The sequence below is a fragment of the Charadrius vociferus genome, unplaced genomic scaffold (genome assembly GCF_000708025.1).
Source record: "Charadrius vociferus isolate BGI_N301 unplaced genomic scaffold, ASM70802v2 scaffold459, whole genome shotgun sequence".
In the NCBI taxonomy this organism is placed as follows: Eukaryota; Metazoa; Chordata; class Aves; order Charadriiformes; family Charadriidae; genus Charadrius; species Charadrius vociferus.
Window position 1 is genome coordinate 151,545 of NW_009650249.1, and position 12,774 is coordinate 164,318.

A 12,774-nucleotide genomic window follows, 5' to 3' on the forward strand; every position below is an offset into this window, starting at 1 on the left:
TAGCGGGCGCGGGGCTGAGCAGACTCCCCGGCCTGATCGGGCTTTACCGGGCTACGCTGGTGTGTGGGGTGCGGGTGCTGCCCCGCGGAGGCGAGTGCTCCTCCAGGATAAACATGCAGATGTGCAGGAAGCTAATGCGGATTAAGGTCTCGTATTGTCACAGCTCACCTTCGTAAGGTCTGGGGAGAACTCGTGCGCTTTCACAAAGCAGAGCAGTCTGCAGCGGTCCTCAGAACTTTGTACGGCTTCCTGGTCAGAGACACAGCAGTAAAAAAAAAAAAAAAAAAAGGGCACAAAACGACCCTGGCATTGCATCTGAGTTCTTATGATCTTGCATTTTTATGGGCATATTCATGTTACTAGGGTTACATGGATGCAGCTTTTCTTGACACTTAGGTGTGTTGGATGACACGGGTATTGCAAGGTTATTGAGATGATGGCCACGCTCAGTCCACTGTTCTTCAGCTTCCCTCAGTTGGCATTGGAGAGTTGAGCCAATGCTGTATTAAGAGTGGGATTTAGTAATGCCATAAATAAGGCATATAAGGGCCATAAACAGCTCTCAATAATTTGGGTCTGTGGTATGTAATGCTCATGTGTTATTCTGAACATCTTGAGACCATTATCTTTTTTTTTTTGTGAAACTTTTTATTGGAAACCTCGTTGCAAAAGACTTAGAAGACTTTAGGCTGCGCCCAAATCTGGGTGTGTTTGATATGGAAGCTGAAAGTACTTTTAGAAACTGTCTGTTGTACTGTAGCTGTGTCATTGAACATCTTGCTCTTCAGATCTTTTACGTGACATAACTGGGCTGATTCTTTGCATATAGGAACAGTTGGGTAGGCCAGTCTGGTGCATCTTTTAAACTGAAAGAGAGGAGACTTAAGTTAGATATTGGGAAGAAATTCTTTACTCAGGGTGGTGAGGCACTGGAGCAAATTGCCCAGGGAAGCTGTGGCTGCCCCATCCCTGGAGGTGTTCAAGGCTTGGACAGGGCTTTGGGCAACCTCATCTAGTGGGAAGTGTACCTGCCCAGGGCAGGGGAGGTTAAACCAGGTGATCTTTATAGGTCTCTTCTGACCCAAACCATTCTGTGATCTTCAGCTGCAGCATACCTGGGGTTTACTTGCTTTATAGTGGTCTGTTAAGAAGTAGGAATTAGTGTGCTGTGTGTGGGTTGTATTTCGGTGATGTTCCTCTGCATTGGCAATACTGATTTGCTAAGGGCGTTAATCTCTTTTTAACACAGTATGTCCCCATGATCACTTTGGCTAGCACAAGGTTGCCTTACTGTGAATGTTTGTGGTGTGAACTCAGTTGGGGAGGGTGTCCAGGTTAAAAATGAACCTAGGGAAAAGCTTTTTTTTTTTTTTTTATTGGACTTGATTGTTCTCTGAAATTTGTGTGAGCTCAAGGAGGAGGGGAGACTTCAGAGGGCCTTAGGGCAAAACTAGTTTGTGTTGGTTTCAAATAACATGTGATGCTGTACTTATGGTGCTGTGGGATCATTGTAATTTGCTTCAGAGTGAGAGTTCACAAAAGATCCTGGTGATGTGACATCTGCTCAACAGTGTGAAAAACTGAATGTGCTGGACAGGATAGAGTGTAAATATTTGAAAGATCATGGACTGTGTTAGTGTTTTGCTGAATTTAGGTTTTCCTATACAGGGGCTTCCTAATGCTACTTCGTCATTTCTTAATGACTGAACTGTGAAAGATTTCATCATTCTTTTGATGAAAAATACAGAGTTGCTTTTGTCATCTCATGGTAGAAGCTGACCTGTAGAATGCCGGAGGTGCACTAGCTGCTTTCTTTTTATTTTTCCCCAGGCTGCCTATTGTGAGAAGTGCTTTTTTTCCTTTCCAATAGGTAGAGAAATTCCATAGCAATATTATAAGGCTTTCTTAGTTTGGAAAAAAGCTCAGTTTATTAAAAAGCATGAGATGTATTCCTTGTAGGTTATTTCTTGGCGTTTCTGTGTTCCTTTAAGTTGGAGCGAGTCTTTTTAGCTGGTAATATTGTTAGTTACTAGAACAATTATTAGAACAGAGCAAAACATATATGGCAATAGAGATTTTCTTTTTTAGATTTTTTTTTTCCTTGCACTGAGCCACTAGTGTGACCATCCTGGAGAGGAGGCAAATGTGATCCTCTGTATCAGGGTAAGATGAAATCTTATGTACACTTCTGTTCACCCATATTTGACAGATAAATTCAAGTTGGAACATGTGGATTGGACATCGAGGCAATTTGTTATCCCCAAGTTTGACAGGGAGGTGAAGGAAAGGAATAAAACTAGAGAGGTTTCCTACTGTTGGATGGTTGGGTGCTGAAGACATTTTTTTTTTTTTTTTTTTTTAGTGGAGGTAAAAGCATGTGAAACTTGTTAAGCTGTTGAAGATTTTTGTAACGTGGTAGCTGTAATAAGACTCTGGACAAGGCAACTTGGGTCTTTTCTTTGAGCTATAGCGATTTTGTTGCTTGCAATGTTCATTTAGTAGTGAGACTTGCAGACATCTTCAGTGTGTTTATCCTCTGCTCTGCTTTTTACAGGTTGAGTATAGAGAGATGGATGAGAGTCTTGCAAACCTGTCAGAAGATGAGTATTACTCTGAAGAAGAGAGAAATGCTAAAGCTGAGAAAGAGAAAAAGTTACCACCACCACCTCCACCAGCTCCTGCAGAAGAAGAGAATGAAAGCGAGCCGGAGGAGCCATCTGGTGAGTAAAGAGAGACCTTCTCCTCTGACACTACTTACCTGTTCTATTGCCAGAAATTAAGCAGGGTCAGGTGCAGCATTGCCAGAAATTAAGCAGGGTCAGGTGCAGCATCATGAATCCTGTGTCTGGTTGTGATCTGGTTTTGAATGATTATTCTACGGTGTTTTCTTTGATGGCCCCATACGTGGAAGGAGGGGGAAAACACAGAAGATCAGCCTGATAAAGATGGGAATATGCGTGATCTAATTCCAAACTAGGCCAAACCTCTTGTGCTAGATTCTCGTGATCCTTATTGACTTGTCTTTGGAAGCTTATTGATCAGAATAGCCTCTTTGGCACTTAGCTGCCACAGCTGCTCGTGTACCAATGTTCACTTATTCCTCTGAGAGAAAAGAGGTTAGATTTACTGGGGGGGTTGCTATACAGGAGAACAGATTTAATCTACAGTGATTCCTGTGGCTTTAAATTATGACTCTAATCTTAAGATCTGGTTGGATACTGTTTTCTTAAACTTCAGTGCTTTCCTCATTACCTTTGACAGAGTTGTAAAGCTTCACTTTACATTGGAAAGTTTTTTGGTCAGTCAGGTTCAGGAAGCAGCTTTTGAAATTTACGGTATTAGCTGTACCCTATCCATTCTTCGTTGTGTTTACAGCTACCACCATTATTTAGGTCTGGTGTTGGTGTATGACTCGACTATCTATCTACAAAACCGTGCTTTTGCAAAGTTTAGCTGTCAGAGATATTTCACGATACTATGTGTGTGCTGGTTGGTTTTAGGCAGTAGCTGAAATCTAGCAGTTGAACTTTTGCTGGTTCATCACTGAGGTGAATAATATTTAGTCTTCAGTTCTCCTGCTCTTAATTGGCTTCTTTTTGGCTGGCAGGTTTGAGAATGTAGACAATGGGACTGATGTCAGTTTGGGGATACTTACCTTCAGTTTCAGAAAATATAATAAAAGCCACAATTGTGTTTTATCTCTTAGGATTTACTCCTGTAATCTCTCCTCAGTTACGACTCTTGGCTCCTGGCTTGATACAGGACTACTATAGCTCATACACTTGACTGGAATATTTACAATGGTAAAAATCCTTCCTGTCCATAGATGTAGCTGATCTATCAAAAATGGACTTTTAATAGGTGTAATTAAGCAAATATCTTAAGTTTACTATTTAATTTAGCTTAGACTTTGGGTTTAATCCTTGGGACCTAATATTAATGTACTTTTGATGTTTCTCAGATGCCATTTTGTGCCTCTAAGAATGATTATTGAAATCAGTTTGAGGCATAATCAGTGAAGTACAGTGTTTTATCCCATGACGGAAGAAACGTGGAAGATAGGCAGTGATAGACTCATGCTATTCTATATACAACACAGTCTGTTATTCTGCAAGCACTATATTTAGTCCTCTAAATGTAATCTAAATTGTTGTCCCTGTCCATGGCAGGGTGGTTGGAACCAGGTGTTCATCCAACCCAAACCACCAATGATTCCAAATACAACCAATTTTAAACCAGGCTATGTCTAGCTGTCTAGAAATAAGTAGATTTTAGGTCATTGTAGCCTTTCTCCATTCCTAGAAATCTTGTGATATGCATGAAGCAATGATGTAGGAAGACAAGAGATTTTCAGTTGTCATTCCATGCTTATTTTCAAAGGTTTCTGAAACTATGTACATAGGTGGAGCTCTCTCTTTATTAATGCAGGTGTCAGGAGCGTCAGGTCATCTTATGCTGGCTGTTAAAGTGCATCGAGACTTCCAATTCAAACAACTTAGCAGGAAGACGCATAGAGTCTGCTGTATGTAGAAGCAATGTTTATAATTGAGGTTTTCTCTCCATTTCACTTCTTTGAAGCAAAAATATAAGTGTTCAGTAAAAAATATTAAATAGAACAGTAATACTAAAGCAGGATTGCTGTTGAAAATTTAACAAAATACAAAAAGTTAGCTTGTGTATTACTGTTAATTTATTCTCATTGCAGACCTTAACAATTTCCTTTCTATGTTGAAAGCCTGCAAAAACACAGGTAACGCAGTAGAGGTGTAAAGCCGTCGTGTTATAGGTTATGACCTTTTGTGTTGAAAAGTCTAATTATGCAAACTTAAAAATGTGATAGTGATGGTAGCTGGTATTTCATTAGTCTGTCCTCAGACAGTTTACAGTAGAAGGAGGTCATTAAGTATCACAGTTCAGGTGACAGCAAAATGCTCGTCTTATTTGAGATGGGTTCCATTAATGTGTTCAGCTGTGGGGAATTCCAGGTGTTCTGGCCATGCAGGTTGTTAATAGTCTGGATTTGCAAGATTTACTGCATGTTATTGCAGAGCAGTTTTTAAAGGTGTAACAGTATTTCATGATTAAGACAATTTCCTTAAAGTATCTCTCCCCTTTTTCACTTAAGAAATACTGTCTTATAGAAAAACCCCTCCAAAATCACTTTCAGTACTGAATGACATTTGTGTTCTTGTTTGCCGATACCCTTTTTGAAATTAAAGAGCTTGCTTCTTTTGTTTTTCTCCTCTAAGGATCGTTTTTTGTTTGCCCTCACCAAACTGGATTTTCATTTTTATAGCTTCCTGAAGATTTTTCTTTACCAGCTCCTGTCTTTTTAGTTATGTTAGTATTCTTACTTTGTGGTAATCTTATGTTTCTAGCTGCTGTTTTCCAAGGAACTGTGAAACTGAATATGATCCAGATTAATGTCAAGTGAATAGTCAAACTTAGTGGTGTTCTGTGTCTGTCTTTCATCTGACTTGTCTGTTTTCCTAATTAAATTCAGTATTCAGTGGTAATCGAGTGCTCTATTCTTTATCTTAAGACAGGGGATAATTGTATGAAGTGGACTCCTTTGTTGACCCTCTTCATGGTTGCTCTTCAGCTCATGGCCCGTTATTCTGTTACCTTGAGGCTTTAAGCAGATTCTGCTCCTGCATACGTTGTGTTTGGCTGCAGTAATTTGATGTTAACGTGGATCCACAGTTTGCTTGCTGCTTTGTTCCTTTGCAGCTGGAACAGCTCTTGCTCTTACAGGGAAGGAGAGGCAATCTGCACGAGCAGGCCTTATTTCCACACTTCTGTAGTCTGACGGGGTAGAGTTTAGAATTGTGTCTGAGCAAGCAGTAATAGTGATGCTGGGTTTTGACCTAATGGAAAATGGTTTATCTGTTATTAACAGACAAGAAAAATATTGATTTCTTTTTATTAATAAATCAAGAGCAATTTTGTCCCTTGTCAGTTCTAATTCAGGGATAATGAATGCCACAGGTTGATGTCCGCATCCTTTCAATTTCTTAACTTATGGAAGGCACAAGTGTAACTTCTTCTGCAAATTAATGGCCTATGCTGGAGTGTAAATATTAACATTTGAGTTGTGTTAGTCTCTCCCAGAATGGAAGCAGGTCTTGTAATGTTCCCAGCAAAATTACTTAAAGTGTAGGTGAAGTCAGGAATTTTCTCTTGCTGTTGCGGATACATTAGTTCATAAAATTCCAATGTTGGGAATTCTGAGGTCTGTCAAGATAGTTATTTGTCACAGTCTCTTGTGAGCTTCTGAACTTCCCTGCCGGTAGACTGATTACATAAAAGTACTGACTGTTGTTCGTCTACTGTAACTGAGTGAAAATGTCTTTCTTATTTCAGTTCCTATTTTATTTTATCTATAGATGTGCAATGTTACAGCATTCCAGATATAAATTCAGGTTACTGAAGTAGGAAAACGTTTGGTTCACTTTCTTATCTATATCTATAACTATATCGCTTATAAGCTAAACTTAGAGCTAGCGTCTCCTTTGAAGATTAGTGGCATGTGAGATGACCTATATTGGCTTTGTTCCTGCAGATACCACAGCTGTACTCATCTCTGTTCTAGAAAAGCTCTGTTCCTCGTTGTGTTGTAGTCCTGTCAAGGCTGCTATTTAGGACTTAAATGCAGGCTAAGGTAATTTTGAGAATTCTTCAGATCTTTCAGATGAGTGCTTTGCCTTTCCTCATCTTTTCAGATCTGGCTACATTGAAAGACCGATGTCTTTCAGTGCTGGGTATTGATCACATTACTGATCAATGGTATTGATGTACTTGGCTTCAAAGCTGATCTTAGTGTGTTGAGAACACTGTTGGTGTATCAAGGGCACTGAAGCCAAAATAAGTGGTCTGAGACTTTCAGAAAAAGTTCCGTCATCAAGCTTCAAGGAAGGTTTTATGGGGGAAAAAAAAAAAAAGAATAGGCTGTCTTGAAAGTAAAGAGGCTTTTCAGAATGGTTCAAACTATCCCCTTGCATATGGGGAGACTCGGGAGTACCAAGGGCAAGATTATCAAATTCTTATGGTTTGAGAACCACAGAATCTGATGGTATCCATCCACCAGATCTTGGCAGTAAGAAATGTAATCTTATTATTCAAATCCTAGCCATTAATGAAGTTGATCATAAGTATTTAGCCACCAGGAATGCTACGTATTGTGTACTTCTTTGTTTCCCATAAAGTCTGATGTAAAGCGTTCCAGTAACACGGATGACACTTTAGAAGACCACAGAGTTTGGTGCCCTGAACCTAGGTTCCAGAAGATGGGATTCTCAGAAAATGGGTTTAGTTAGTTGGTGAAATTTAATACCTAAAACGCCAACTGCCAGGCCTTTATGTCCAGTATGGTTTAACTTATGGAGTAAGGTCCCTGAGTTCTCCTCTTTCCTTCCACAGGGCAAGCAGGAGGACTTCAAGACGACAATTCTGGAGGGTATGGAGACGGCCAAGCATCAGGTGAGGGTGGCGTTTGATGCTTGCCACTTAGTAGCAAGAGCCGCCAAGTTAGGCATTGATGCTTGCAAGTGCGCATGGGTGTTGTTGTCCAGAATTTAGCAAGAGATACAGGAGTTGTTTACCCACCTGTTAAAAAAGCGAGGGGTATTTTCAAATGTCAGTTGAGGTTTGTACCAACTGCGGAAAAGGACACTGACCTATGTTGAAATGCCTCAGGCCGATCTCTCATCCCTCCACTCCTCTCCATGTTTAGAGGAGTCCAGACGTGCAAAAAGATGCTTCTTACCTAGCCAGTTTTTACCAGCTAGAATGACACAGAAAGCCCTGGGCTTCAGCACAGTAGACTTTTTTTCTAATTTGCAGAAGCAGTGTAGTGTGGAATGCCTTTTTGCTCCTTTGTTTTTCCTTTTGAAAGGGTTTGTGTTTGAGCTGTGTGCCAGTGGTTAGCCCAGAAGATTTATCTGTTGGTGAGATACATAGTCTGCTTCTCAGTGGACTGGATTGTGAATTGCATTTGCCGTTTGACATAAGTACTGATGCCAGCAGTATGCACTTATAAATTAATTCACAGAATTGGTCTCTTTACTCTTAAGAACTTGAGTGCTACTGAAAATAGCACTCCAACTCTGCCACTGTCGCTCTCGCTTGAGGATTAGGGTTTTAAGCAAAGGAGTGGAAGGCTCCAGAACTTATTCTGTACCTCCAAGTTGATCTTTTTGAAGCAAATATAACTTCAAGATATTCATCTGAGAGTGCATCCCTGCTGTTCTAAGTAAAGGAGCCTAGTTATGTTTTGGATCTTACCACCTGCATAGAATTTCTGACTATTATAGATTGCGGGCTCAAGGATGCACTGCCTATTTCGTTTTTAGGCAGGCATTGGCTGTTTGGAAATTCTGCATATTTTGCATTTTATATACTTGCTGAGGGTATGCTTTAGCAATTGTTTGATTCAGCAGCCAAATAAATTTCCTTTAGAGTCTTTTTCATCTGCAGATGTTTCAGTAAGTCTTTAAATGAGCAGCATCTCTCAAGATTTCTTCTGTGGGGAAGAAGGTAATCAGAACTTCAGCACATAAGTTGCTGAAGCTGAATGTCAGGAAGTGTCAAGTGTGTGTGTGGATGTGTGTGAAGAGGAGATGAGTCTAGGCAGAGCCATTCCTACAGTCATTAAAGAGTTGCCTGCCGCAAGGAAAGCATAGTTCTGAACTGGTACTCCCTTAAATGTGTTGCTTTCATGAAACACAAGCAGTAAGGGTATGGGAGGATGGGGATTTAATCAGCCTGGAATTCATTTAACTTTGAGTTGTGTAGTTGCAAAAGTAAGTTCAAGGACATTTAATTCTGATAAGATCTTTGTGGTTGGGCCAAAGAAAATTATATCTTCGCTAGGCTTTTTCTAAATTCTGGTGTCAAACCTTGTTGTGGTCTTTTTTTCTAAATACCAGTGCTTATCTGTAGCTATTCTGACATTTTAGTTTTAAAGTTAATGTATTGCTATAAAAGACATGGCCTTAAAAAAACCAACAAAAAACCCCACCTTGGAGTTCTTTCCAAGGCTGTTAGGAGGGCCAGTTTTTCTGGCTTCTCAGTTTGAAGAAATAAATCACAAAGCTTTTCAAGAAACTGGAGAGTTGCCTTAAATCTGCATGTCTGAGAGTTTCCTGGTGGTAGTTCACTGCATGACAGTCAATGCTTTTTAGCAAATACCTGGAGCACACTCATTTTAGCATAAGCCTGTAAGAGGGAGTCAGGTTCAGCATTTCAAATCTTGGTTTAACTGGCTGTTCTCTGAAAATTGTGCTGCTGAGCTTTTTTGCTAACACTCGATGATCTAGAATCTTAATTAAGATTTGTTAACATTAACAAAGTATCAGAGAATTGGTAACTTTGGTTTGATTTACATGTACAGTTTTGCAGAGTTCATAGTTTAGCAGATGCATTCATATGTAGATATTTGCCCAGTTGGTTCAGTGTTAGACTGAAGGACAGCAAAAGGGCTGGGGGATGTTTATTACTAGAGAAGATGAAGTGTTAGCAGAGCTATGGGTTTCTATTCTGTAGCTGAATAGTAGTGTCAAGAAGTGTTGCGGGTGTGCCAACTTTTCCTATTGTTAATTTCATTTTACTTTCTTGCAGTGCTCTGTAGCCTCTGTTACTAATTTCCTCTTGTAAAATTCCTGCAAATGATTATAGATGTTTTTCTTTACCTTGAGTCGTCACAGAGTTGGATCATCTTATCTTTGCTTGTGAATAAATTTTGTTAACTTCACAACCATTTCCTTGCTTAAATTTTTTTGTTCACCTTTGAGATGTAAAAATGCTTGGACATTAAAGGTGTGTGTGATTTCACCAGAATTGAAGGAAGATAATTCCTCTCTCCCCGGTACAGTGACATGTGTACCTCTACACATGAACTTCCAACTTTCAAACAGTTGTCTTGGTTATTGTAACGCACTGCGAGCTTATATTTTCTAGTCTTTTGAACAATTCCAGTTTCAGCAAAAGATCTTAATCTTACTGCATTACTTGTGGGTTTTTTCCCTTTGGGATGTATTGGCTTATATCTTTCCAGATTGAATGTCCTCTCCTCTCTCTCTGTCCTGATCTTAAGTCACTTCCTAGGACATATGAAATTTATATTGTTCTTTCTGTATTTCACATGTCAGTATTTCATTTTGCTCACTGTGCCTGCAAGATTCGCTTTCTACACTCTACGTGTGCTGTAGCACTTTATGCAGCTGTGTCTTAGTTTGTTACTTTATGTATAGTATGACATTCAAATGATTGAGGAATGTAGGGTACATAACTGTTTTTACTTCGCTGCCAGTGTTTGAATTGATAGAAGTACAGGTGCCTTTATGAATGAAGTTGTGACATAGAGAAAATGTCTCCTGTGTATGTTCAATATTAGTCTTACATGTGGAGCATTTAAAAGGAAAAGTCAGACATCTGTAGTTTTTGATTGTAGGCAGCACTTGGGGAGGGGACGCAGGGAAAAAAGCATAAGTAGGATTGTATTTCATTGTGCTGTCGTGAATGTATGAAATATGCAAAAGGAGAGGTTAAGATGGGTTCCTCTAGCTTGAGGAGTTCAGTGCAAATGAAACCTTGAAAAGCAGGTGAGAGGGGACTGTAGGAATTGTGCTTGTGTCTTAGACATCTTTTGGCTTTAAACGAGTTCCAAAATGTTTTTCATATTCTGGTAGAAACTGGAAACCACACAAATGAAGGACAGCATCTAAAGCAGCTATATTTTATTGATATTGTATTTCTTATATATATGTGTATGTTATATATAATATAGATAATGTTTTATATTATATTGGTATGTGCCCCTGCCCCCCTTATTTTTCAGTTCTTTTGTGGCTTTTTTTTCCCCCCTGTAGTATAGCTTTTTCTTTAACCCTAGGTATGATACCTGTTACTCAAAGAACTGTTGACTTGGGAACCTGCATACCTTGCAGAAATAAGTAAAAGGACTAAATGAAAGCATGACATGGAATTGGCTACCATATCATCTAAAGGCCAGATGCGCTTGCTAGGAAGGGTGGTGTAAAAATACTTACTTAGCAGTTCCTTTTGCAGTGCCTGTAGACAACTTGTCTTTTTATTGTAGGTGTGGAGGGTGCAGCTTTCCAGAGTAGACTTCCACATGACCGTATGACATCTCAAGAAGCTGCCTGCTTCCCTGATATAATCAGTGGGCCACAGCAGACTCAGAAGGTGTTTCTGTACATTAGGAACCGCACTGTAAGTTTATTGTAAAAGTATTGGTGGAAAAAGGGTAGAACATTTGTATACCTTGCAAAGACTTATTGGCAGTGACCATGTCTAACAGTTGGTAGATTTTTAATTTTTTTTTTTTTTTTTGAGGTGGTGGGGATTCATTTCTGGCATCCTATCATGCTCTAAGTTGCTACGGAAGGTGTTACCCAGTTCTTGATTGAGGCAACGCTGTGAGGCAGCATAGAGAATCTGTAGTATATGTACAATATCCAAAACATGGTTATGCATGATTCAGCTCATACAGCTTTTAAAAAGACAGAAACAAACAGAAAGCTGGTGCAAATGTTCTGTTACTTGATCTCGGCTTAAAGAAGTCTCTGTTGAATACTTAAGTAATATTCAATATAATACATTGTTGCTTAGAGTAAGGCAAACCTGTCAGCTTTTTTTTTTTTTAAATAAAGTAAACTAATGTGAATAATGGAAGTAATTGTATATATACATACAAAGAGATTTGTATATAAAAATACAGATTACGGGCTTCGCACTCTTTCAATTGAGAATGGATCTTAGCGTTACGGTTCATAGTACTACAAAATGGTTAGTTCCACACTCAGAAATGATCAGAAACATCATTGTTAAAAATTACTTGGAAAACAAGTTGAAGAAAGGACTATGCTAAAGAAGAAATTTGCCTCAAATTGCTTCCCAGACTACATGGAAATCCTCTCTTAATCTTTCCTATTCATTCTACTTGTATGATTTCCACTTTAATTTGGTATCTGTGAGGAACTGTGAAGTTCAGCAGTGCAGTTGAAGAGAAATACCCAAATAAATGACTAATTCTGGAATGTTAAATGGTGTGGAATTGCTATGTATGACCTAGATCTAGGCATTGAACAATAAAATGTTATTTACTAACTATTGCCATCGATGCCATGAAGTAAATAAACTGCGTAAGATGACATGTGCTTCTGTAGTTTTTACAAAAATAATGTGAAATTTGATGCCAAAAAGTCAGATGCCGTCTGATGTTGCATGCCCAATTAAAATATCACTCATACCACGCTTCCTATGCAAGTGGAAGGAAGGCCGTACATATAAGCATTCTGGTGCTTCCATTTTGTAGCTTTTGTTCTTTCAGTGTATGTTTTCTTGTATGTGTGATTAGGAGATGGCTCACTTGATGCATTTCCACTTACCTAAAATGGTGTAGGAAGTTAAAATGGACTGTATGGCACGTTAAAGAATGCTGGAAGGCAAAGTTCAGTGCAGCTTGGATAGTAATGCCAAAGCTTAACTCGTTAGAGGGTTTCATCTCCTAACAGTATTTGGTAACAAACATGCACATGGGAAAACATCTTTTGTATCGCTTAATATAATATGTCTTATTGTTTGTTTAAATACAGCTGCAGCTCTGGTTGGATAACCCAAAGATTCAGCTGACATTTGAGGCAACTATCCAACAATTAGAAGCACCTTATAATAGTAAGTTAAGTCTTCTACTGCCAAAACCATACTGTACGTATCGTTGCTATTCTTTTTCAGTTTTGGTTGGGGAAAAGC

The 12,774-nt window shown here is 39.1% G+C and overlaps 1 protein-coding gene across 1 annotated transcript in view; it reads left to right on the top strand.

Moving 5' to 3' along the window:
• The first annotated feature begins 2,558 nt into the window (after nucleotides 1–2,558).
• Nucleotides 2,559–12,774, top strand: part of KDM1A (lysine (K)-specific demethylase 1A) — a 37,472-nt gene continuing 27,256 nt past the window's right edge. The window contains exons 1-4 of the mRNA XM_009892987.1: nucleotides 2,559–2,720; nucleotides 7,420–7,479; nucleotides 11,099–11,232; nucleotides 12,618–12,696. Of these exons, the coding sequence (XP_009891289.1) occupies nucleotides 2,570–2,720; nucleotides 7,420–7,479; nucleotides 11,099–11,232; nucleotides 12,618–12,696 (424 nt within the window). The 5' untranslated portion in view covers nucleotides 2,559–2,569. The remainder of the gene's footprint in view (nucleotides 2,721–7,419; nucleotides 7,480–11,098; nucleotides 11,233–12,617; nucleotides 12,697–12,774) is intronic.